Raw genomic sequence first — 27,569 nt, 5'->3', positions numbered from 1 at the left:
CATATCCGGGCTCGGAGGTGAATGGGTAATCAGGTTTTGGTACGAACTTCGGGTTTCGACCAAGCGGGACCGGGGTCGATTTTTGACTTTTTGGGAAAAATATTGGGAAATATTTGATTATGAATTGGAATTGGTTTCCTTAGCGTTTATTGATGTTATTAGGTTAATTATGGCTAGATACTAGTGAATTTGTGGTGGAATCGAGAGGTAAAGCGGTGATTGAGCTTTGAAATACCCATTTGCTTGAGGTAAGTGTTTGGTCTAACCTTGACTCGAGGGATTAGGGATCCCCGACTTGCTTGCTATGTGAAATTTCATGTGTGTGGTGTATAGGTGTGGTGACGAGTACCTATGCACCACCAAATTAACATTTTAACTTGTTCCCTTCCCTGTTTCACTATATATTGCTCTCCTGTCTTAATTGTTACTTGCTCATAATTGTTTCCCTATCTTAAATTGCTACTTGCTCTTAAATGTTTCCATGTCTAATTATTTCATACTGACTGTTGATCTCTTTATTGAAGTATTTAATTGTTTCATGGTTTCGTTTTATTACACTGTTGGCTTATATTGGCTTGTTGGTGCCTTATGGTACACCTTAGTTAGTCTCGATGAGTAGTTTACACTAGTGAACTTTCATAATCATAGTGATATTTCATTGTGTGCATTGCGGTATAAGTATATTGGAGGATTTGAATTAACTTGTGAAACACTTGTCTTTATTCATTTGTGATTGGTGCTGATATATATATATTGGGATCGGGTTGCACGCCGCGACAGGAGAAATAAGGGTGAAATGTGATTGTCTGCTGGGATCGGGTTGCACGCCGCAAGAAAGAGTAATAAGGGTGGACAAGTGGGATCGGGTTACGCGCCGCAACAGGAGGAATAAGGGTGATATGTGGTGAGGAGTAATAAGGGTGGACATGTGGGATCGGGTTGCACGCGCGGAAGAAGGAGGAATACGGGTGGATATTGATACCGTTTTTGTTTATATGATGGGATCGGGATGCGCGCTGTATCAGTTGTTGTTATGTGTTCATATCTATTGAGGTCCATTATTGTGATGTTGAAACACCCTTAAGGATTGGTTATAGCTGAATACTAGTAGAACAGTTGGGTTCAGAATTTATTTAATGCCAGTTATTGCTTTATTACATTTTGTATTTCCTTTCTGTTTAGTATAAACTGTTGCATGTTGTATATGTTGTATACCCCGCCGTAGCCTCGTCACTACTTCGTCGAGGTTAGGATCAGCACTTACCAGTACATAAGGCCGGTTGTACCGATACTGCGATCTGCACTTCTTGTGCAGATTTCGGAGCTAGTGGCTGATCGAGAGGTTGGTTGCTGTTACTGCGTTCCAGATACCCAAGGCAGCCCTGCAGGCATCCGCAGGCCCTAGTGTCTCCTTCTATCCAATTTCTGTTTTATCTATCTTCGAGACAGATGTAAACTTTTTGTTCAGATTATTATTTGTAGTACTCGTAGACTGTTTGTGAGTTGTGACATCTGTTCTAGGTGGATTTTATTTCGGCTTTCTTTATTAGCTTAAAGATAATCTTTTAAATTGTGTTCTTCCGCATTTATTTCCGCTGATTTACTTTTATAAAATTTGAAATATTTAAAGATAAAGGAAAAAGTGAAATATTCTGTAACGTTGGCTTGAATAGCGAGTTCAATATTAGGCGTCATCACGGTCCCGACGGTGGAAAATTCGGATCGTGACAAAAATGAGAATAAACGGTCAAACCAATATGTCGAAATAATTAATCATTTTTCTTGCAATATTATAGAAAACCAATACTCCAGCTTGACACCTCCGGTATTAGAGAAAATAAATATAGTAAATTAGTATTCAGCTCAGTGTATGTTGATGCATAAGGCAATTAAAACAATGGCTTTATTAGGCCCCAAAATTGTGGGGGTCCCAATTGTTTTCACCAGTACTAGTAGTGGTGTATGAATTAATATTTTTTATCAATAAATTAAAATAAGTATTTTGAAGTAAAAAAGTACAACTTTTTAACAAAATGAAAATAGAAAACTTCAAAATAGATTTGATCAAGTTGAGATAATGAATATATTTTTGGTTTTCTATTAGAGGCACAAAATTAATATCACTCGGCGATGCGAATCTGAAAAAATATTGTCTTAATCACAAAAGTTCCTTAAAACATAATAATTACTTCAAATATTGATGTTTAAATTTTTTTTTCTCAATTAAAAAAATATTAAAGAAAATTAATACAAGTAGAAGATAATACTCTAGCTGATATTTTCAATCAGGTAAAAAGACTTAGATTTTTTTGTATGTGTGTTTATTAGAAGAAGAAGTCTTTTATATTATTAATAATTTTGCATTTACAAAAGTTACAGAAATACTTTCAAATAAAAATATGCCTTTAAAAAAATTAAGGCATTTTATCAGATTTGACTTTAGGTCACAAATATTTTTGAGCCGCCCTGACCTTCAGCTTGAGGAAGATGATGAAAACCTACACACACGTGCTTCTTGATAAACAAGTCCTGGCTTGCAAAAATACCCTTTTGATGGACTACAATGCCTATCTTCTGAACAAATACACATCCCTTCTAAGGCACAGCCATCCCACTTTACAGTTCGCTTCCCAAACAATATCTCATCAGACCATTCACTAGAAAACATATTCTTAGGATCCAATTGATTCTTGGCTGCAATAAACTTGTTAAATTTTGGATACTTCTTCTGCACATCAAGAAATGCTACTTTCCTATTTTTAGCCCAATGTGGCTTAGCTCCATACTTAACAAATGCCATTTGCTCAATTTCCTCCCAAATATCTTGGTTTAATCGCGGGGTTAAGTCATCATTAGCGCGGTAATAGTTAAAATCCAAGACAACTGAATCCTCCCCTTGTCCTAAATATGCATCCGAGGCCTTGATAAAACGAAAAAGAAATCCGTTATAAATGTCAACACCACACATGTTTTCTGGCTTGACCAAATCGCGTAATTTTTTCACATCACGTATGAAATCTCCGAATTTTGAAGCTGGAAATTTGGCTGTGGATTCATAGAAGAAGAGACCATAGATTCTTGGATCCCAAGCACATGTGTTAGTGATGTCTATAGGGGATGAGTATAAACAAGAACCTGAAGTTTGCATTTTCCCTTGAGGACCCACTACTGGATAACCAGTGAAGATTAACTTGTTGTTTTTTAATCCATTTCCTATCAATTTCCTGTAGGAAACGAAAGAACTTGCCATTGTGCATTTGCCACCCACGTTTCTCGTGTTTTCAAAGCCTTTTTCTGCAAAACAAAATAGTATAATTGTGAAGTACATGTTGGGATTTTAAGTATATTTTATGCTTAAAAGAGGGTGAATGGAAAATGAAGGGAAAATGAAATATTTGAGTTTCATTTAAGATTCGCTCCTTGATGAAAGAACATTGTCCCATATTGGAAGAGGAAGAGATTTTTAATGGGTATATAAGCAATTGCTCTTCTTCTAGCTCTTAAAGAGTTGAGAAGAAGACATGCCTCGCGTCGTCGTCGTCGTTGCTTGGCTCGGCTTCGGATTTGGTCAAATGATTGATTGATTAATTTTTTGGACCAAATTTATTTGTTAATAGTAAAATATTAACAGAAATATTTATTTTAATAACAGAATATTAATATTAAAACAAATATTAATATTAAATCATCCAATCTGTTTTTCAGTTGTGTAACTGAAAATTAAACTACCCTCTTCAATTTTCCCTCTTTATTTTCCCTCTTTATTGTTGAGTAAATAGCCATTTATGTAATGACATTTATGTTGTGGCTGTTTTGCATAAACAGCCATTCTAAAGAGTTGCACCTCTTCAGAATTCAGCCCAACTTTGGCTATAAATACAAGGCTATTCTGCTCAGAATTTCCATACGAGTTTTCTGTGTTCTTCTCCTTTCTTCTGCATATTTTAACTTCAAAGAAAGCAACAGTAAGTATGATTTGCTACCGAACTTTGTGTTCGCTGAAACACTGAGGTTTGAAGTACCACTACACCAGTGTGTAATTCGTTCTATCCTGGGAGGAAATAATTCATAACCCTGGGTACTAGGAGGGGATTAAATTCCTTAAGGAAACACTTAAATTCAGTGGGATCGAATTGGTTTTTATTATTTCGTTTACATTTCTGTTTATGTTCATTTATATTTTTCAGAATTATTTTACAAATACAGATTACTAACAAGCTTAAGGAATTTAATATATTTTCTGTATTTGTACTTACTATTTCTAGAGAGTAAAACCTTTGTGGTTTTGTACTCTATTGGAGATCAAAATCTACATGATTTTAACGTTTGTGTCATTCTTTTACAGAAATGACTAATGATAATGTGAACCAAGCTGTTCCAATGGTGACTGCCAATACCTCAGCGAGTCGAACAACACCGGCAGCATTGGCACCGACGGAGAAACCCAAAAACTTTTTCGGGATTGATTTCAAGCGCTGGCAGCAAAAGATGTTCTTCTACTTGACTACTCTAAGTCTCCAGAAGTTCATCAAAGAAGATGTTCCTGTGTTGTCCGATGAAACTCCAGAAATTGAACGCTTTCTCGTGATTGAGGCGTGAAAGCATTCAGATTTTTTGTGCAAGAATTATATTCTAAGCGGGCTGGAGGATGCTTTGTATAACATCTACAGTGGCGTGGAAACATCAAAAGAACTGTGGATTGCGCTTGAAAAGAATGCAAAATCAAAGATGCCGAGTTGAAGAAGTTCGTTGGTGCAAAGTTTTTGGACTACAAAATGGTAGATAGCAAGTCTATTATTACCCAAATCTAGGAATTGCAAGTGATTATTCACGATCTCCTTGCTGAAGGTATAAATCAAATTAATACTGATGTTGAAAGTAGTAATCTTAGTATTTTTACAAACAGAAATTTTATTGACGGTCTTGTCATCAATGAAGCATTCTAAGTAGCAACGATGATTGAGAAGTTGTCTCATTTGTGGAAGGACTTCAAAAACTACTTGAAACACAAACGCAAGGAGATGTCCCTTGAAGATCTTATTGTTCGGTTGAGAATCGAAGAGGACAACAAAACTGCTGAAAAAAGAGGCCGCAGAAACTCAACAATAATGGGAGCAAATACTGTTGAAGAGAACAAAAAGAGGAAGAAGGCTTCTAGACCGAAATACAACCCAAGCAAGAAGCGGTTCAGTGGAAATTGCTATAACTGTGGAAAAGCCGGACATAAATCTTCGGAGTGTCATGCTATGAAGAAAGACAAGAAGAAGGGTCAAGCAAACATGGTTGAAAAGCATGATGATGTTGATGACTTGTGTGCCATGCTTTCCGAGTGAAACTTGGTGGGCAATCCTAAAGAGTGGTGGATTGATTCTGGAGCCACTCGCCATGTTTGTGCTGTTAGAGAAACTTTTTCTACTAATGCTCCTGTTGGACCCGATGAGACGATTTCTATGGGAAATGCTGCAAAGGCCAAGATTGAAGGATGTGGGAAGATATTTCTCAAAATGACTTCCGGCAAAGTAGTGACTTTGAACAACGTCCTTCATGTTCCAAAGATTAGGAAGAATTTAGTCTCTACTGGACTTCTTGTTAAGAATGATTTTAAATGTGAATTTGTATCCGATAAGGTTGTAATAAGTAAGAACGAGATGTTTGTATGAAAAGGTTACCTCACTGAGGGCCTTTTCAAGCTGAATGTAATGGTTGTTGAAAATAATAATAAAATTTCAGGTCCGTCTTACTTACTTGAGTCAAATGAATTATGGCATATACATTTGGGTCGTGTTAATTATAAAACCTTGCAAAAAATGATTAATTTGGAAATATTGCCTAATTTGAATGTGACAAATCAAAATGTCAAGTATGTGTGGAATCTAAGTATGTTAAACATCCTTATAAGTCAGTTTAAAGGAATTCAAATCCTTTAGACTTAATTCACATAGATATTTGTGACATGAAGTCAATACCATCTCACGGTGGAAAGAAGTATTTCATAACTTTTATTGATGATAGTACTCGATATTACTATGTTTACTTACTTAATAGTAAAGATGAAGCAATAGACGCATTCAAGCAATACAAAAATGAAGTTGAAACGCAACTTAACAAGAAAATCAAAATGATAAGAAATAATAGGGGTGGTGAATATGAATCTCCTTTTGAACAGTTTAGAATATAGAATTATTCATCAAACAACGGCCCCTTACATGCCCCAGTCAAATGGGATTGCGGAAAGAAAGAATCGTTCACTAAAGGAGATGATGAACGGATTATTGATAAGTTCTGATTTGCCACAGAACTTGTGGGGGAAAGCCGTTCTTACGGCTAGCCGAATACTAAATCGAGTACCCCATAGCAAAACACAATCCATTCCATATGAAAAATGGAAAGGAAGGAAGCCCAACTTGAATTATTTTAAAGTGTGGGGGTGTTTGGCAAAAGTGCAAGTTCCTAAACCCAAAAGGGTAAAAATAGGACCGAAAATCGTTGATTGTGTTTTCATAGGATATGCGACTAATAGTAAAGCATATCGATTTTTAGTTCATAAATCAGAAAATCCCGACATTCATAATAATACGGTTATTGAATCAGATAATGCTTAGTTCTTTAAAAATATATATCCGTATAAAAAGGAATGTGAGTCAATTGGTGAAGGATCTAAACGACCTCGGGAAGAAACAAAAGAAAGTAAACTTAACCAAGAGGATCCAAGACGTAGTAAACGTCAAAAAACGTCTACTTCATTTGGACCGGATTTTGTGACTTTCTTATTGAAAAATGAGCCTCAAACATTTAAAGAAGCTATGTCTTCTTTGGAATCATTGTTTTGGAAAGAGGCAGTCAATAGTGAAATAGAATCCATACTGAGCAACTATACATGGAAATTGGTTGATCTTCCTCCTGGAAATAAACCGTTGGGTTCTAAATGGATCTTTAAGAAGAAAATGAAAGATGACGACACTATTGACAAATATAAGGCAAGACTTGTGGTCAAAGGGTATAGATAACGAGAAGGTCTTGACTATTTTGATACATACTCTCCAATTACAAGAATTACGTCCATACGAACGTTAGTAGCGTTAACTGCAATTTATGGTTTTGAAATTCATCAAATGGATGTTAAGACAGCCTTCTTAAATGGAGAGTTGGAGGAAGAAATCTACTTGGAATAACTGTTGATACCCAATTTTTCCTCAAACTATTTTTTAAATTTGCATATATACCTTCAAAATAACTATTTATAATAATTGGTATTTTTCCATAATTTTCCATATTATTATCAATTTATTTTCTAATTTTTTCAGTACTTTATATCCGATAATTATTCATAAATTACATTACAAGTGATTTCAAAAGTATTTCTTAGCTTAATATATCATTTTTATCCTATTAGGATTTAATTATTTCACCAATTAGCCAATTTGGCATTGTTTGGCTATAATTACAATAATTTTGCAATTATAGCCTAATTGTAAACTTTATGCTATTTTAATTCAATAATCGATCATTTTTATATTTTTAATATTAGTTAATTATCTTAATTTTACCTATTTAGCTTTAATTTCATTTTATCTAATTATTAGCTATTTTTAATAATTATTTATCTAATTTTGATGGGTATTTAACAATTAGCATTTTTATTTCAATTATAACCTAAGTTAAACCAGCCCCAAAACCCTAGTTAAAACAACCCAATATAACCCAGGCCCAAACCCCTACTTAACCCGACCCAATCTTGTTGAATCCTGGCCGTTAATCATTTTTGATCAACGGTCCAGATTCACTCTTACCATAATTAACCTAATAGTCTACCCCCCAAACCCTCATTCTCTCATTTACTGTCCTCCATTAAATCTCTCAACTCTCTCATCCCTCTCTCTAAAACGCTCCACTTACTGGGCCCATTTCCTCCCTTCTCTGGTCGTCTCCCTACCGGAATCCATGGTGGTCTCGCCACCTACCAGCCTTACGGCTCCCTCTTGAACATGTGTCATCATTTTAAGGCCTTCAAGTGAACCAGAGGCTGTTCACTCACCTCCAATGGATTCTCATGCCAGTTCCCGACCAACCATGGCTGTTTAAGTAAGATATATGACTTTTCCGGCTAAAACCGGTAACATTTTAAGGTTTTCTCATCTTCTCTAGGTTCTCTGAAACCCTAAATCTTTAGATTTTTCGATTTATTTTAGATTTGTCTTAGATCTGTGTATATTATGAGCTTTTGTTGTTTTCCTCGAAGGTTTTTCCGATTTTTTCTAAAGTAACCCTTCGTCTTCAAGACTAGGGTTTCTTAACCCCTTTTCAAAATGCTTTTTCTTCTGATTTTCAGTACTATTCTATGATTTCTACCATGTTTAAGTAGCTTATTTAAGTTTTCCCTTTTATCTGATTCATCATGTTGAAAAACCTATTTATTTTTGTTTTAATCTGTGTTTCTGAAGCTGTCTTTGCTTATCTAATTTGTATGTGTACCTGTTTCTCATGCATATTTGCTAGGTTCTATGATTTTCTACCTCCTCGTATTCGTAAGGGTTTCTGATTTTGCTTCTCCCGCCTATATTATCTCTACTTTGTTTGATTAACGTAGTTTTTGGTGATTTCTTCTAATCAGTATTATCTTTTAATTAAATCCCTGATCTCCTGTGAGTTATACCTTTTACTGATTTCCTGTGATTGATATCTCTGTTGATTTCCGACCTATAAATCGCTCTCTTGCCTTAGTACATGATTGACTATGCTGTTAATTGATTCTTATGTTGTTTCCTTAATTAGAACCTTATGAATTTAGCCACAATCGTTTACCCTATACCTGCTCTGTTTGAAGTATGTCCTTATTGGTCGTACACTGATTTCTTTCCTTATTTTGTTATCTAACTCCTTAATTAAGGGGAAGTACTTATACTAATTAGTACATAGTTCCATAATTATTGTTGAATTATGAATCTTGCCTTATTTTTCTATTTTACAAAACTATAAATACTCTACTCTCTCTTTAGCATAAACACGAACAAAAAAATCAGTTCAACTCTCTCTCACACAACTAAAACTCTCTATTCTCTCTTCTGTGCTACTTGTTATTATCATAAGCTAGCCGGCTGCAAGCCAAGGCTAGCTACTGCACCTCTCCTATTTCTGCTTTGTGTTTGCTTTCTTCACTTCACTGGTATGTTCTAATTCATATTTTAGTCCTCAAATCAACATGTTTCTATTACTGTTACAATTCTTTGTATTTCTGATATGCTTTTATTTAATATCTTTGTTGTTCAACATGTAATTAGGATCCTGAATTCCCTCTACATGTTAAGTTATGCTTTCTTCTAAATGACCAACATGTTTCTGTATACTTAGTACATGTTTCTTATATGAACCCCCATGATTGGTACATGGTCTTAGTTGTTTGATGTTAATCTAATCCAATACCCTACTGTCCCCCCTGATACTCTGAACCTGTAGGAGATTCTGATTGTGTGCTTGTATATGATCCTGCATGCTACATGTTTGTCCTCACATGCTCCATATTTGTCCCCAATTCCTCATTTCCCTGTTTGTGTTTGAACTATGTATGTTGATTTGGTTTTGAGTTGCTGATTGACCTGTTTCTTTTCTTCTTCAAACTGGTTTTCACTAAGTCAAACTCTTCTATTGTTTTCCAAAACTTATTTCAAATTAATCATTGTCAAAACTATTTTCTTACTTAAATCTTTTCAATACTATGACAAGCGCTCTCACTCTACTCTTAGACCACTAAGTTCTGCCCCTTTTGTGTGAGCATTGCCTTGGAATCCTTGAGCTCCCTCTGAACTTGGACACATGAAAGTTGGCCTTTCCACACTGCACTTACTCTGTCTTGGCTATGAAATCTGGTTGTGGGCACTGCCCAGGATCCCTTGAGGCCCTTAGGAAGCTCTGACACACCCAGATATGAGGAAAAGCTATGAAACAATCTTGGCACTTGAGGTGATTTATTACATAACTCAAAGAGGAAGTCCTAATCAGGTTTTGAGGATCTGGGCCTGTCTTCAGGCTCTCTATAGTGTAACTTTTTACTTTTTGTTTTTATTTTCTACTTATGCTAATTCTTTTCAGTATTGGTCTGTAATAATCTGTAGTGAACAAGATTGGGGCTGGCTAGTGAAAAGGGAGGGTAGTTAGTTATGCTATCAACATCAATGGGTAGAAACCATATCTTAGGTTTACATTTCCTATATGTGCATTAGAATCCATGTGTAAGATCAACCCATTCAAAGCATGTCATACATTATATACCATGTTCTTAGGTTTAATGTTTCAGCATCTCATTTGGCATCACTTTACCACTTAGAAATCCTGCTTTAGGCTAAATAACAACATCAACATAAAACTGTTGCTTCTGCACGTCTTGAAGTCGTGTTGTAACTCTTTGGGAATTTAGAAATCATACTTTAGGAATTTTGCAATCATTTTGTATTTTTTTCATATGTGCACGTTAAATACCATATTTTAGGATCTTGTTCACAGTCGCTTAGTCACACCTAGTTAAACCATTGATGCATGAAAAAGGGCATAAAACAATCTCACGTTTGATTATCCTGTTTAAGTGAAACTAGTCATAATCCTGCATGTCTTTGCAACATTTAGAACAACATGCTTTAGGTAAAATAACTGTTTTATAATTCTGGTAACTGCTACATATTATTTTTACACCTAGGTAAGACTTAGGTAATATAGCTTAAATAAAACCAAAACCGTCTTTGTGATTATTGTTTGACTGTCAGCATGTTAAAATTAGTAGGCAATTTTTATTAGGACTTCTTCCCTGAGTCATGTTATAAATTTGACTCTACTGTTATCACTTAGATACCATGCTTAGGATCTGAATTTTGACCTTAATTGTCTATAAGTCATGCTGTTTATGTGTACTGTGTGTGGAGGCATATATTAGTCTTTCACTGGTCTTTCATGCTCCTCTTAATTGAAGTCCTACTTGTTTATTATATGTTGCCTTAGTATTTTGCCTTTAAACTTGAGGGTCTGCCTAGAACCCCCTTCTTATAGGATATGAGTCCTAAATTCCTCCGGGACTGATAGGAAGGGATGGGTAACAACATGCAATAGGGGTTGAGACCAACCCTCACTTTAATTACCTTAACGGGGTGGGAAAGAGTAGATATGGATATGATGACCGATGTATTAATACCACGTGTAGCCCCTCTTTGAGGAGTGTCATATCGGGTATTGCATTGATGTGATCTATATTATAAACAAACATTGGACACCCCTTTACATTACCAAATATGCTTAGATTGTAATTCTTTTCAAAATCTTGCTTTTCATTAACTGTTTTTTCAAACACTTGTGTATTTAAGCTTAAATCCCCTACTATTTGAGTCATACTTGTTTATTTGCTAATTGCACAAATTCACAAAAACTGTTTGGCCGGGAACCACACTAGTGGATCCTGAGCGGTGCCTAACACCTTCCCCTTAGGATAATTTCAAGCCTTTACCCTGTCTCTGGTTACCAAACGTAGTTATAAATGAACACTATAGGTGCCCTAACGTACCTTAAATCGTTAGGTGGTAACTCTTCAAAAATGCAAACCCCCTTTACCAAAAGGAAAGAGTTGTCCTAACCAAAATGTCATAAACCCGATTTTCATGAGAAAAAAGGGGGTGCAACAGCATGGCGACTCTGCTGGGGATATTCAGGCTTTTACCATTTCATACCATTTTGTGAATTTGTACCCGCTTATGTGCAATTATTTGTTTGATTCCTTTAAGCGTTTAATTTCTTCTTCAAAAGCGAAATTGACATATTTTTCTTGTTTCTTTCCTTTATAACCATTTTAAATTATAAAACTGTTGTATTTATCACTTTCTTAACGTGCAAATACATGTCAAAATGCTTTTAATTATTACATATTAATGCTCAACATCATACTCCACTCGTGCCAAACAAATACTTTAGCAATGCTTGATGAGTGATTGTGCCCTTCCTATATCATTACCCCATAAATTCGGAAAGGCTTATTTGCGGTAAAACTAGTCGATCAGCGGTGCAGTCTATTGTGCCCTTCCTATATCATTACCCCATAAATTTGGATCAGTTATGTTGTCTACATAATGATCCTTTAAGATAGCCTTGTCCAAAAGTCCACTGGGTTTCCCTAAACCCAAACAAACATCATCACATTCTGTGCATTTATTTGGAGAACTAAATGCTTCATACTAAATTGTTGATGTTAAATAGTTGAGTCTGGTAGGGGTAAGGGCCTAACCTTGTTTGCCTTGCATAAATATGAGGCACGAAGTCCCCAGATTTAGCATGGTTACCAATATCCACCCAAGATTGCTAAGTTGGTGGGAAGATTTACACTCTAGTGACAAAACCCTCGTCAGAAAATATCTAGGTAATCTACCATCCCTCTTGGAGATTCATCCTAACAGCATAATAATAGAAGCTACTACCTTATTTTGGGATTATGAAAGGGCCGTGTTCTGCTTTGGGGACATTAAAATAGCACATTTGCTAAAGGAGATAGGAGGACTGGCCGGTCTAGTGTGGGAAACTCCGGGTTTGCTAATGCCTGAGAACCGCACATGCAAGGGTTTCCTAAAAATGATGGGTTTGAAGAAGAATGAAGAATTGGTATGCCTAAAGGAATCGTACATCCCTTTTGACTATCTGTATGAAAGGTACGGTCATAGCAAATCATACCGTACCTACCATGACGAGTTTGCCATCATGTCCTTGGGATATATCCATCGTAGGGTATTCTTCTTCATGTTTTACTTCCTGGGTCTAATCGTGTTTTCAATGAAGAAAGGGAGAATCCATACTAGGCTGACTATAGTAACCAAAACCCTAATGGAGGGAATTGGTGGGCTGACATTCAGCATTGTACCCAAGATCATTGCAGACATATACTGAGCCTTAGAGAAGTGTCAACGAGGAGCGAGACACTTCGAAGGCTGCAATCTACTACTTCAGCTTTGGCTCATGGAACATCTCCAAAAGGGCAAATACCGACAAGAAATTCAACGAAGGACCTGGGATAATCACATCGCTTTCCACCATCCAAAGTGAATGAATTACATTCATGACATGTTCGCTCAGCCTGAGAATGCCAAAGAATGGGTTGAGCTCTTTGATAATCTGACTGAAGAACATGTTCAATGGATGTTCAAGTGGTTTCCGACAGAGGAGTTCATCGCCTGATCTAGAGATGCACATTTCCTGATACTGAATGGTCTAAGAGGAACATACCCTTATTTCCCTCTTCGAGTTATGAGGCAAGCAGGTAGGAAGCAAGTCATATCCAGGGTCGACAAGATGAGCCATCTTCGAGCTGACTCCCAAAATGATGATAGTCCCCATAAGTGCCAAGCGCAGGATATGTGGCACTGCAAGATCGTAATGGAGAAAGACAACATCAAGCCAGACAGATATCATGCTGGTTATACCCCTTTCTATTTTGGCTGGTTGGAAGAAAATTGGGATTGTCTGGGCCAGCCAGAGTTCGTTTGAGGTCACAGAATTATAGATGAAAAGGCTGAGGCGCAAGTCAAGTACAACTAGCTGCGCAAAAGGATCCGTGAATGTGAGAGCGAACACTGCGAGATACAAGAGTCCAACAAGAAGCTAACTGAGGAATGGAAAAACATGGCTATCAGTGCCAACAAAAGTCTATGATACTTGGAGCGAGGCATAGTAGAACTAGAAGGAAAATTTCTCAAAAGGGTTGAAGACTGTAAAAAGTTTGAAAGGACCGAAGGTGGACATCTAGCCAGAGCATACCTGTTGCTGGGACTTCAAGAATTGGGGAAGCTATTCGACGGTGCCAGGGATGTCGAATCTGGGGAAGGCCCTTCTAGGACCAAATAGATAGGAATTTACTTTTTCACTTTATGAATGTAATAAGGCCAATGGCCATTAATGACTTTTATTTCTTGCTTATTTAGTGTCGTTTTGGGATTCACCTATCTTTATCAATAAAATGAGGCATTTAGCATTAAAAGTTCTCTAAATCTCTTTGTTACTAGGCCTACCTCGGGCACAAAGAGGTTCCCAAATTAGGACACGCTTTACATTCCCGCACTATGTGTTTAAATATTGTAATACTTTTTATAATCCTCACTGACTTGATTACCTTTTGTTTTATTTTTGTTTTTATTATTCGCCTCCCCAAAGGTTAGTTCGTGCACTCTGGCATCATCATCTTATTTCAAAAGATCCAAGGGCCCTCCATCCATTCCTCATCTTAGTCCCTCTAAAGGCAAGAACAAAGGCAATAATAAAATGGAAGATTTAAACAACATCCGGAATAAGAACACAGCTGAACGGGTAGAGGCCATTGATGGCTAGGGTATTATGGTTCCTAACGAGAATATGTCACAACTTCAACAGAAACTGTTGAAATTTCAGGAAGAGCTCGATCAGGTTCGAAATCTGGAAAACCTGTCATTTTCCCTCAACACCTCAGATGTCAACTTCCCCAACGCTCAAAAACCTACACCTCCTCAAAATGTCCCAAAACAGCAGAATCATCCCGCGCCTCACCATCACGTTGCTCCACCAAAGAACCAATGTAACACCTGCCATACCCCAAACAACACTCCACTACTCATCCTAGAACCTCAGAACTCCACAAATGACCATTTCCACACCCATACACCAGGCCACCATAACAATCGTGTCTACGTGGAGACCATGCCACACCTCACCCAACCTATCTCATGCACACCTAAGTCTGATAAAAAGGATCTATTTATCAGGAACTTGGCTGAGGAACTTAAGAATCTGACCAGCCAGATTCAGGGGGTTGAGGGAAGCAAAGGAATCGAGGGGCTGAACTATGAGGACCTTTGCATACAGCCTGATGTTGAACTGCCTGAGGGGTACAAACCTCCTAAGTTCGAAATGTTTGATGGTATGGGTGATCCAAGGGTTCATCTGAGGACATATTACGACAAGCTAGTTGGAGTAGGGAACGATGAAATGATCCGCATGAAGCTATTCATGAGAAGTTTGAATGGAGATGCATTATCTTGGTACATCAGCCAAGATCCCAAGAAGTGGTCAAACTAGGTGGGCATGGCATCTGACTTTATAGACAAATTCAGGTTTAATACAGAGAATGCACCAGTTCTATATCCAGAATTTGAAGAAGAAGCCCACGAAGATGTTTAGCGAGTATGCTACTCGCTGGAGGTCCGAAGCTGCTAAGGTCAGACCCGCCTTAGAAGAGGAGCAAATGAACAAGTTCTTTGTCCGGGCCCAGAACCAGCAGTACTATGAACGGCTAATGATGATTGAGAACTACAAGTTCTCCGACATTATCAAATTGGGTGAAAAAATTGAAGAAGGTATTAAAAGTGGTATGGTTACAAATTTCGAGGCCTTGCAAGCTACGAATAAGGCTTTATAGTCCGGTGGTATGTCTAAGAAAAGGGACGTAGGGGCTGTGATGGTTGCACAAAGGACCAAGTCTCCCCTTAAATACCAAGCTTACCCAACACCTCCACTCACATACCAGCCAATCCCAAATTACCAAGAACCCTCAAACCAAGTTCCGCCACCAACTTATCAATCATCTCCACCTCCTACATATCAACCTACTTCACCCAGATACTCCCAACCCGCTTATGTCTACCAAACTTATAATGCTCAACCATCCCACTATCAATCACCCCCTGCACGCCAAAATTTTCCTAGACCCCAACCTAATTTTGATTGCAGACCTCTAATACAATATACAGCAATCGCTGAACCCATCGACGAGCTGTATGAGAAGCTCAAAGCTGCTGGTTATGTCACCCCCATCCCTGCTGCAACCTTTGAGAATCCTTCTTAGTGGGTTAACCCAAAAAAGTTCTGTGCATACCACTCCGACATGAAAGGGCACACCATCGATGAATGTCGCTCCTTGAAAGACAAGATATAGTCTTTGATTGATAACAAGATCATTGTTGCAAAAGAACCCGCTCCAAAAATCTGCAACAACCCTCTGTCAGACCATAAGGGTGGAGGTATCCACATAATTGAAGTAGAAGATGACTGGGATCCCGAAGGATCAATCGATTTGATCGTAGAAGGTGATGACCCAAAGAAACCGACAATTACTCTCAATACAATCATAGTCCAGATCCAACCGTCTGAGGACGCTGAGGTGAATATGTCTATACCTCTTGAGTTTGAAGCAGCGCTATCCGCAAAGACACCAACACCAATTGAGGTTGAATTCGTGTCTCCAGCAAATGGACCCGCACCATTTGAGGTTACAGTCTTGCCACCCAAGGCACATATTCCATTTGGAGTGAGGATAGCCACGCCGATCCCAGTGGTGATGTCAACCATGCCACCGTTCTATACAAATGCTGTACTCTGGGACATACAGCCGAGGCGAGAAGGAAGGGCAAGGTCAGGATTGAAGAAACTGTCGCATCATAGGGTATGACAAGAACTGGTAGAGTCTATACCCCTGAATATCTGGCTGAATCAAGCAAGCAGGACTCCAATCAGCCGCCCCTTTTTGAGACATGTCCGGACGACCTTTGGAGAAAAATACAGTCCAAGGAATATTCGGTCATCGACCATTTAAACAAGACGCCAACACAAATATCCATTCTCTCTTTGCTGCAAAATTCTGAGACGCACAAGAATGCTTTGTTAAAGGTGTTAAATGAAGCATACGTACCGAGTAATATCACTAGCAGGGAAATGGCTAATATGGTAGGACAAGTGCTGGAAAGCCATAAGATCACCTTTTATGAGGACGAGCTGCCACCTGAAGGGCTGGGGCACAACAATGTACTTCACATCACCGTGCAATGCAAAGATTATTTCATCACCAGAATCCTAATCGATGAAGGTTCCAGTCTTAATATTTGTCCGCTGGTAACACTCAAGAAGTTGGGTAAAGGGCTTCATGAGATAAAGGATGGAGTAATCAATATGAAAGCCTTCGATGGTTCTTAGAGGTCCACTATTGGTGAGATTAGTATATGCCTGCAGATGGGACCAACCTGGTTCGAGGTCGATTTCTAGGTAATAGATGTACCATCGTCTTACAACTTGCTGCTGGGATGGCCATGGATTCATGATATTGGGGCCGTAGCTTCAACGCTGCATCAGGCAGTAAAGTTCGAATGGAATCACCAGGAAGTGATCATTCACGGCGATGATAGCAACCCTATATACAGTCGCCAGACCATTCCGACAATCGAGGGAAGAAGGAATCTAGGTGGAGAAACTTACCACCACATTGAGCGGGTCAATGCTATCAACAAAGACAAATGGTGGGATAGCAAAATCGAGAGTATACTGAGTTGGAGTGGGTATGAACCTGGCAAAGGGCTTGGCAGAACCTCCAAGGAATCTCTAAACCTATGAAACTCAAAAAACATGGCACTACCTTTGGTTTGGGATATGAATACACCTGGGAAGAATTCAATAGCTAGTCGCAACCATGGCACAGTCCTTACTACCCACTAGAGCAGCCAATACCGCATCTGGAGCAGACCTTCCAACAGGCCGACATTATTTATGGGTCAGATGAAGAAGAAGCACTTGCAATAGTGAAGAAGTTGTTTCTAGAGGACAATGATATGGACTATTGCGTTATTTTGAGGAGGAAGGGGATGAAGGCCCTTCCATACAGGCTGTGAGCAGAGGGGCACATCTCAAGAATTGGACCATCAGGACAACCAAAGCCCGACGAGCCTCGGGGTAGCGAGGCTAAAACAAGTATTATTCACTGTTTTATTTACTAAATGACTTTCTTTTCGCATTTTTCAATTCCCGCAATAAGATCTTCAGTGTTCAAAATAGTTATTCAATTTATCAAAAGCATTTTTTGATTTTTCTTATGAATTAATATTTATTGCTATCTTTTTCTCTTCTTGCTTTACCAATACATCATTACTATTACTTGTCTTGATGAACCAATGACTGTGACATGCAATGAGACAACGCAAAAAACGGACATGGATTCAGAGGAAGATGACATACCTGACGAGATTGTCAGAGAAGTTGAGAACTTTGAGAACAGACCTAAGTCCAACCTAGACGAGACCAAAATTGTCAACTTGGGAGATGCAGAAAATGTCAAGGAAACGCGAATCAACATTCACCTATCACCATTAGAGAAGAAAGAATACACAAAATTTCTAAAGGAGTATGAGGACATATTCGCCTGGTCGTATGATGACATGACTGGTATAAGTACGTCTATTCTGGCTCACAAACTGCCAACTGATCCAATGTGTCCACTGGTAAAGCAAAAGCTCAGAAAGTTCAAGCCTGATATGAGTTTGAAAATCAAGGAAGAAGTCACCAAGCAGATCAACGCTAAGGTTCTCAGGGTAGTAGAATATCTGACATGGTTAGCCAACATTGTGCTAGTGCCAAAGAAGGATGGGAAGGTCAGAGTCGGTGTCAACTACCGGGATCTCAACTGGACCAGTCCGAAAGACGACTTCCCTTTGCCAAATATACATATCCTGATTGACAATTGTGCCAAGCATGAGCTACAGTCATTTGTAGATTGCTTCGCTGGTTATCATCAGATCTGGATGGATGAGGAAGATGCTGAGAAAATGGCTTTCATTACGCCGCGGGGAGTGTACTGTTACAAGATGATGCCATTTGGCCTGAAGAATGCAGGGGCCACTTACATGAGGGCCATGACTACCATCTTCCATGGTATGATACACAAGAAGATAGAGGTATATGTGGATGATGTTATTATCAAATCCAAGAATGTCACTGACCACATAGAAGATCTGAGGAAGTTCTTTAATAGACTACGGAGATACAACCTGAAACTAAACCCCGCAAAGTGCGCATTTGGGGTTTCTGCTAGGAAATTATTTGGGTTTATTGTGAGCCGCCGAGGAATAGAACTGGATCCATCGAAAGTCAAACCATTTAGGAACTACCACCGCCAAAGAACAAGAAGGATGTGATGAGTTTCTTGAGAAGGCTTAACTTCATCAGCCGATTCATAGCATAGTCTACAGTTATCTGTGAGCCAATCTTTAAGATATTAAAGAAGGATGCCGCTACCAAATGGACCGATGACTGCCAAAAGGCCTTCAACAAAATCAAGGACTACCTGTCAACACCACCAGTATTAGTCCTGCCCGAGCTAGGTAGACCCTTATTACTCTACCTTGCAGTGTTGGATGGAGCTTTCAGCTATGTTCTGGGGCAGCACGATGAAACGGGGAGGAAGGAGCAAGCCATTTATTATATCAATAAGAAGTTCAGCCCATACGAGGCCCAGTATTCTCTATTATAACGCACCTGCTGTGCTTTGACTTGGGTAGCTCAGAAGCTGAGACATTACTTCTGCACCTATACTACATATCTCATATCAAGAATGGACCCCTTGAAGTACATCTTTCAGAAGCCCATGCCCACCGGCAAGTTAGCCAAGTGGCAAATCCTGTTGAGTGAGTTCAACATTGTTTACGTAACTTAGAAAGCGGTCAAGGGACAGGCACTGGTAGACCACCTTGTTGAAAACCCCATGGATGGAGGATACAAACCCTTGAAAACATATTTTCCTGATGAAGAGATATCATTCATAGGAGAAGACATTGCAGAATCCTATGATGGTTGGAGAATGTTCTTCGATGGAGCAACAAATTTCAAAGGAGTTGGCATAGGAGCAGTCCTAATATTAGAAACCGGTCAACATTATTCGGTGTCTGCCAAACTCAGGTTCCCATGAACCAACAATATGGCCGAGTATGAAGCCTGCATCTTAGGACTCAAAATGTCCATTGACATGAACGTTCAAGAGCTGCTAGTGATTGAAGATTCAAACTTACTTATACATCAGGTACAAGGAGAATGGACAACCAAGAACTCCAAGATACTTCTATACTTGCATCACGTACAAGAATTGAGAAAGAGGTTTACGAAGACGGAATTCCAGCATGTTCCCAGAATCCAGAATGAGTTCGCCGATGCATTAGCTACCCTATCATCTATGATACAGCATCCCGACAAGAATTTCATTGATCCTATCCCGGTGAAAATCCATAATCAGCCAGCTTACTATGCCCACGTTGAAGAGGAAGCAGACGGAAAGCCTTGGTTTCATGATATCAAGGAATATTTGGCAAATGGAGAGTACCTGGAGCTTGCGAATCCTACTCAGAAATGCACACTTCAGAGATTGTCCAACAACTTCTTTCACAACGGAGGAATACTATATAGGAGGACTCCCTATTTAGGATTATTAAGATGTGTCTACGCAAAGGAAGCATCCGGCTACTAGAGGAAATTCATGTTGGGACCTGCGATTCATATATGAACGGTTTTGTCTTAGCAAAGAAGATACTCTGGGCTGGTTACTTTTGAATGACTATGGAAACAGACTGCATCCAGTATGTTTGGAAATGCCACCGCTGTCAAATACATGCAGAAATGATAAAGGTACCTCTAAGCAAGCTTAACACGACAAGCTCACTGTGGCCGTTCGCCGCCTGGGGAATGGACGTTATTGGACCAATCGAGCCTGCTGCTTCCAACGGACACAAGTTTATCCTAGTAGCCATCAACTATTTCACCAAATGGGTCGAAGCAGTATCTTACAAAGTAGTGACTAAGAAAGTCGTGGTAGACTTTGTCCGTGACCGCATTGTTTGTCGATTCGGAATTCCAGAGTCAATCATTACTGATAATGGCTCCAACCTCAACAACAACTTGATGAAAGCTATGTGCGAAACTTTCAAGATAAAACACAAGAAATCCACAGCCTATAGACCTTAGATGAATGGAGCTGTAGAAGCCGCCAACAAGAATATCAAGAAGATATTGAGGAAAATGATAAAGAATCACAGATAGTGGCACGAGAAGTTATCATTTGCTCTACTGGGGTATCGCACCACAAGCCACACATCAACCGGGGCAACCACCTATATGCTGGTTTATGGTACAGAGGCTGTCATTCCTGCTGAGGTAGAAAGTCCTTCCCTGAGATCATACAAGAAGCTGATCTTGACGATGCAAAGTGGGTAAAAAGTCGTTATGAGAAACTAGCCCTTATAGACGGAAAGAGAATGAATGCAGTTTGCCATGGTCAAATCTATCAAAACAGAATGTCCAGAGCCTTCAACAAAAGAGTCAAGCCAATAAAGTTCACACCGGGATAGCTGGTGTTAAAGAAAATTTTCCACATCAAGATGAAGCCAAAGCGAAGTTCTCTCCCAACTAGCAGGGTCCATACATGGTTCACCGAGTTTTGACAGGAGGAGCCATCATACTTGCAGAAATGGACGGAGAAGTCTGGCCAAAGCCAATCAATTCAGATGCAGTCAAGCATTACTATGTGTAATCTTTATGCTTTCCTTATATGATGTAAATTGAACTACGCCTGACCTGATTCCCGTTTAAGAGGGGATACGTAGGCAACCCTATGGGTTTGGTCACAATTCAATAATAATTTCATTCCCCCTCCCCCTTGCAATTGAAAACTGGGGCAGAATTTTGTGGAGGACCCTCAAAATTCCGAAGTAATTTCAGCCGATCGCCACACGAGCAACAGTCAGAAACGTCAACCCATAAAACTGGGGTAGAATTTTGAGGAGGACCCTAAAAATTCCATAGCAAGAGAGGTTGCAATGTCTTGAACTACGTCACAGTCGTCGGTTCATCTAAAAGCTATTTTTAATTTATGTCATACTTTTACAAAATCATGCATGATTATTATTGAAACTGATTTGTTTAGCAACGCTACCCAAATAATACAGACAGTATCACCGGATCAAAGCCGAATGAGTCAAGCAAAGCTAGTGGGGATACGAACTAACCTTCCCCCTTACAAAACTCATGATTTTTCTTTGGATGCAGGCACTAGGATTGCGAAATCGTTAAACATACTGTACGCCCATGGAACAAACATTGTGAAAGAATACAATTCTCAGAACCATTGTACTTGCCAACATTTGCTATCAGCACACACCAGTGATATTCCGTAAGTCACAATGCTCCCAGGAATCACAACGCCGCAATCTGCTATCAGCTAAGAAAACTCTACTGTCAGTTGTTATCTTATTTCTTGTTATCTTATTTCTTGCATAAGGCTACCATTCTACCTTCAGAGACTAAACGTTGTCTCCATCTGCATCTTCATTGCATAAGGCTACCATTCTGCCTTCCAAGACTAAACGTTGTCTCCATCTGCATCTTCATTGCATAAGGCTACCATTCTGCCTTCCGAGACTAAACGTTGTCTCCATCTGCATTTGCATTGCATAAGGCTACTATTTTGTCTTCCAATTTGCATAAGGCTACCATTCTGCCTTCCGAGGCTAAGCTCTACCTCCATCTGCATCTGTATTGCATAAGGCTACTATTCTTCCTTCTAATTTGCATAAAGCTGCCATTCTACCTTCCGAGGTTAAGCTCTACCTCCATCTGCATTCGCATTGCATAAGGCTACTATTCTGCCTTCTAATCTACATAAGGCTACCATTCTACCTTTCGAGGTTAAGCTCTACCTCCATCTGCATTGCATAAGGCTACTATTCTGTCTTCCGAGGTTAAGCTCTACCTCCATATGCATCTGCATTGCATAAGGCTACTATCCTGCCTTCCAATCTGCATAAGGCTACTATTCTGCCTTTTGAGGCTAAGCTCTGCCTCCAATTTTCTTCGAAACTAAGCGCTATCCCAAGCACTATTTATCTCGCTTCTCTTACGGGCTAAGCTCTGCCCTTCAATTCACATGACTAAGCTCTGTCTTGTCCGCATCATACTACTGCATCCTTCATAGGCTGAAATATTGCCAACTCATCCAAAGGCGTCATTGTTCGGAGGCACCATCTTCATAGCCCGATAACACTATGTCATGCCCTGAGGATCTCTTTCAATCTTTTGCATATCATTATTCAAAGGCGTCATGGTTCAGAGGCACCATCCTCACAGCCCGAGAACATCATTTAATGGCCTGCGAATCCTGCATCAAACAAGCCATGGCCCAGGACATCATGGTCTGAGGACGCCATTCCAAACCGTCCAAAGACAACATTCATGGTCCGACGGGAATTTGCATCATGTTTAAATTTATGCACAGTATACGTTTGTATTACTTCTATTTGCCGGTAAAACGACGAGCAACCTAACCATTAGGAGCGATCTCGCTCCAGTTCCCTCAAGCCATATCAAACCTAACCATTCTCGTAAACCTTTCACTCACCCAACCCTAGATGTTGCGTCCGTTCTTGAAATGGCTTCATCGGTATACTCCGCCGATGGATCCTGAACTACATACGGCCTGATTCCTTTGAAACCAGGGATATGTAGGCAGCTCAGAAGCCAGGATGCGGCCTAATCTCTCGAACTATTTTGCTCAGTCAAAATTGGTCATCATATCTTTACCCAACAACTCTTTTTCCTTTCCGGGTAAAGAGGGGCAGCTATTAATACCCAATATTTCCATCATATACCTTCAAAATCACTTTTTATAATAAATGGTATTTTTCCATAATTTTCCATATTGTTATCAATTTATTTTTTAATTTATTCAGTACTTTATATTCGATAATTGTTCATAAATTACATTACAAGTGATTTCAAAAGTATGTCTTAGCTCAATATATCATTTTATTTATTCTATTAGAATTTAATTATTTCACAAATTAGCCAATTTGGCATTGTTTGGCTATAATTACACCAAATTTTGCAATTATAGCCTAATTGTACACTTTATGCTATTTTAATTCAATAATCGGTCATTTTCTATTTTTAATATTAGTTAATGACCTTAATTTCACCTATTTAGCTTTAATTTCATTTTATCTAATTATTAGCTATTTTTATTAATTATTTATCTACTTTTGATGGGTATTTAACAATTAGCCATTTTTATTTCAATTATAACCTAAGTTAAACCAGCCTCAAAACCACAATTAAAATAGCCTAATATAACCCAGGCCCAAACCCCTACCTAACCCGACCCAATCTTGTTGAATCCTGGCCGTTGATTATTTTTGATCAACGATCCAGATTCACTCTTACCATAATTAACCTAATAGTCTAACCCCCAAACCCTCATTCTCTCATTTACTCTCTGCAGTTACATCTCTCAACTCTGTCATCCCTCTCTGTAAAACGCTCCACCTACTGGGCCCATTTCCTCCATTCTCCGGTCGTCTCCTTACCGGAATCCATGGTGGTATCGCCACCTACCAGCCTTATGGCGCCCTTTGAATGTGTGTCATCGTTTTGAGGCCTTCAAGTGAACTAGAGGCAGTTCACTCACCTCCCATGGTTTCTCATGCCAGTTCCTGGCCATCAATGGCTGTTTGAATAAGATCTATGACTTTTCCGGCTAAAACCAGTAACATTTTAAGGTTTTCTCATCTTCTCTAGGTTCTCTGAAACCCTAACAATAAGATTTTCCGATTTCTTTTAGATCTGTCTTAGATCTGTGTATATTATGAGCTTTTGTTGTTTTCCTCGAAGGTTTTTCGATTTTTTCTAAAGTAACCCTTCGTCTTCAAGACTAGGGTTTCTTAACTCCTTTTCAAAATGCTTTTTCTTCTGATTTTCAGTACTATTCTATGATTTCTACCATGTTTAAGCAGTTTATTTAAGTTTTCCCTTTTATCTGATTCATCATGTTGAAAGCCCTATTTATTTCTGGTTTAATCCGGGTTTCTGAAGCTGTCTTTGCTTATCTGATTTGTATGTGTACCTGTTTGTCATGCATATGTGCTAGGTTCTATGATTTTCTACCTCCTCGTGTTCATTAGGGTTTCTGATTTTGCTTCTCCCGCCTATATTATGTCTACTTTGTTTGATTAACGTAATTTCTGATGATTTCTTCTAATCAGTATTATCTTTTAATTAAATCCCTAATCTCCTGTGAGTTATACCTTTTACTGATTTCCTGTGATTGATATCTCTGTTGATTTCCGACCTATAAATCGCTCTCTTGCCTTAGTACATGATTGACTATGCTGTTAATTGATTCTTTGTTGTTTCCTTAATTAGAACCTTATGAATTTAGCCTCAATCGTTTAACCTATACCTGCTGTGTTTGAAGTATGTCCTTATTGGCCGTACACTGATTTCATTCCTTATTTTGTTATCTAACTCCTTAATTAAGGGGAAGTACTTATACTAATTAGTACATAGTTCCATAATTATTGTTGAATTATGATTCTTGCCTTATTTTTCTATTTTTTAAAATTATAAATACTCTACTCTCTCTTTAGCATAAACACGAACAAAAAAATCTGTTCAACTCTCTCTCACACAACTAAAACTCTCCATTCTCTCTTCTTTCCTATTTGCTATTATTTTAAGCTAGCCGGTTGCAAGCCAAGGCTAGCTACTGCACCTCTCCGATTTCTGCTTTGTGTTTTGCTTTCTTCACTTCACTGGTATGTTCTAATTCAGATTTCAGTCCTCAAATCAACATGTTTCTATTATTGTTACAATTCTTTGTATTTCTGATATGCTTTTATTTACTATCTTTGTTGTTCAACATGTAATTAGGATCTTGAATTCTCTCTACATGTTAAGTTATGTTTTTTTGTCAATGACCAACAGGTTTCTGTATACTTAGTACATGTTTCTTATGTGAACCCCCATGATTGGTACATGGTCTTAGTTGTTTGATGTTAATTTAATCCAATACCCTACTGCCCCCCCTGATCCTCTAAACGTGTAGGAGTTTCTGATTGTGTTCTTGTATATGTTCCTGCATGCTACATGTTTGCCCTCACATGCTCCATATTTGTCCCCAATTCCTCCTTTCCATGTTTGTGTTTGAACTATGTATGTTGATTTGGTTTTGAGTTGTTGATTGACCTGTTTCTTTTCTGCTTCAAACTGGTTTTACTAAGGCAAACTCTTCTATTGCTTTCCAAAACTTATTTCAAATTAATCATTATCAAAACTATTTTCTTACTTAAATCTTTACAACACTATGACAAGCACTCTCACTCTACTCTTAGACCACTAAGTTCTGTCCCTTTTGTGTGAGCCTAGCCTTGGGACCCTTGAGCTCCCTCTAAACTTGGACACATGAAATTTGGCCTTTCCACACTGCACTTACTCTGTCTTGGCTATGAAATCTGGTTGTGAGCACTGCCCGGGATCCCTTAAGGTCCTTAGGGAACTCTGACACACCCAGATATAAGGAAAAAATATGAAACAATCTTGGCACTTAAGGTTATTTATTACATAACTCAGAGAGGAAGTCCTAATCAGGTGTTGAGGATCTGGGCCTATCTTCAGGCTCTCTATAGTGTAGCTTTTTACTTTTTATTTTTCGTTTATACTTATGTTAATTCATTTCAGTATTGGTCTGTAATAATCTATTGTGAACAAGATTGGGATGGCTAGTGAAAAGGTAGGGTAGTTAGTTATGCTATCAACATCAATGGGTAGAATACATGTCTTAGGTTTACATTTCCTATATGTGCATTAGAATCCATGTGTAAGATCAACCCATTCGAAACATGTCATGCATTAGCTACCATATTCTTAGGTTTACTGTTTTAGCATCTCATTTGGCATCACTTTACCACTTAGAATTCCTGCTTTAGGCTAAATGACAGCATCACCATAAAACTGTTGCTTCTGCACATCTTGAAGTCGTGTTGTAACTCTTTAGGCATTTAGAAATCATGCTTTAGGAATTTTGTAATCATTCTGTATTTTTTCATATGTGCACGTTAGATACCCTATTTTAGGATCTTATTTACACTCGCTCAGTCATACCTAGTTAAACTATTAATGCATGAAAAAGGCATAAAACAGTCTCACGTTTGATTATCCTGTTTAAGTGAAACTGGTCATAATCCTGCATGTCTTTGCAACATTTAGAACATCATGCTTTAGGTAAAATAACTGTTTTATAATTCTGGTAACTGCTGCATATTATTTTTACGCCTAGGCAAGCCTTAGGTATATAGCTTAAATAAAATCAGAACCGTCTTTGTGATTATTATTTGACTGTCAGCATGTTAAAATCAGTAGTCAAGCTTGATTAGGACATCTTCCCTGAGTCATGTTATAAATCTAACTCTGTTGTTATCACTTAGATACCATGCTTAAGATCTGAATTTAGACCTTAATTGTGTATGAGTCATGCTGTTTATATGTACTGTGTGTGGAGGCATATATGAGCCTTTCACTGGTCTTTCATGCTCCCCTTAATTGAAGTCCTACTTGTTTATTATATGTCGCCTTAGTATTTTTCCTTTAAACTTGAGGGTCTGCCTAGAACCCCCTTCTTATAGGATAGGAGTCCTAAATTGCTCCAGGATTGATAGGAAGGGACGGGTAACAGCATGCAATAGGGGTCAAGACCAACCCTCGCTTTAATTACCTTCATGGGGTGGGAAAGGGTAGACATGGATATGATGACCGGTGCATTAATACCACGTGTAGCCCCTCTTTGAGGAGTGTCATACCGGGTATTGCATTGATGTGATCCATATTATAAACAAACCTAGGACACCCCTTTATATTCCCAAATATGTGTAGATTGTAATTCTTTTCAAAATCTTGCTTTTCATTAACTATTTTTTCAAACACTTGTGTATTTAAGCTTAAATCCCCTA

The 27,569-nt window shown here is 38.5% G+C and overlaps 1 protein-coding gene across 1 annotated transcript in view; it reads right to left on the bottom strand.

Annotated features, from left to right (window-relative positions):
* Window positions 1–2,320: 2,320 nt before the first annotated feature.
* LOC104213025 (L-gulonolactone oxidase 3) overlaps window positions 2,321–27,569 on the bottom strand; it is a 32,122-nt gene continuing 6,873 nt past the window's right edge. Inside the window, exon 3 of the mRNA XM_009762424.2 lies at window positions 2,321–3,294. Within this exon, the coding sequence (XP_009760726.1) occupies window positions 2,474–3,294 (821 nt within the window). The 3' untranslated portion in view covers window positions 2,321–2,473. The remainder of the gene's footprint in view (window positions 3,295–27,569) is intronic.

This window comes from Nicotiana sylvestris, chromosome 8 (assembly GCF_000393655.2).
Source record: "Nicotiana sylvestris chromosome 8, ASM39365v2, whole genome shotgun sequence".
NCBI classification, from domain to species: Eukaryota; Viridiplantae; Streptophyta; class Magnoliopsida; order Solanales; family Solanaceae; genus Nicotiana; species Nicotiana sylvestris.
Note: the sequence above shows the minus strand (reverse complement) of the source record. Positions and strands in the feature narration are given on the sequence as shown.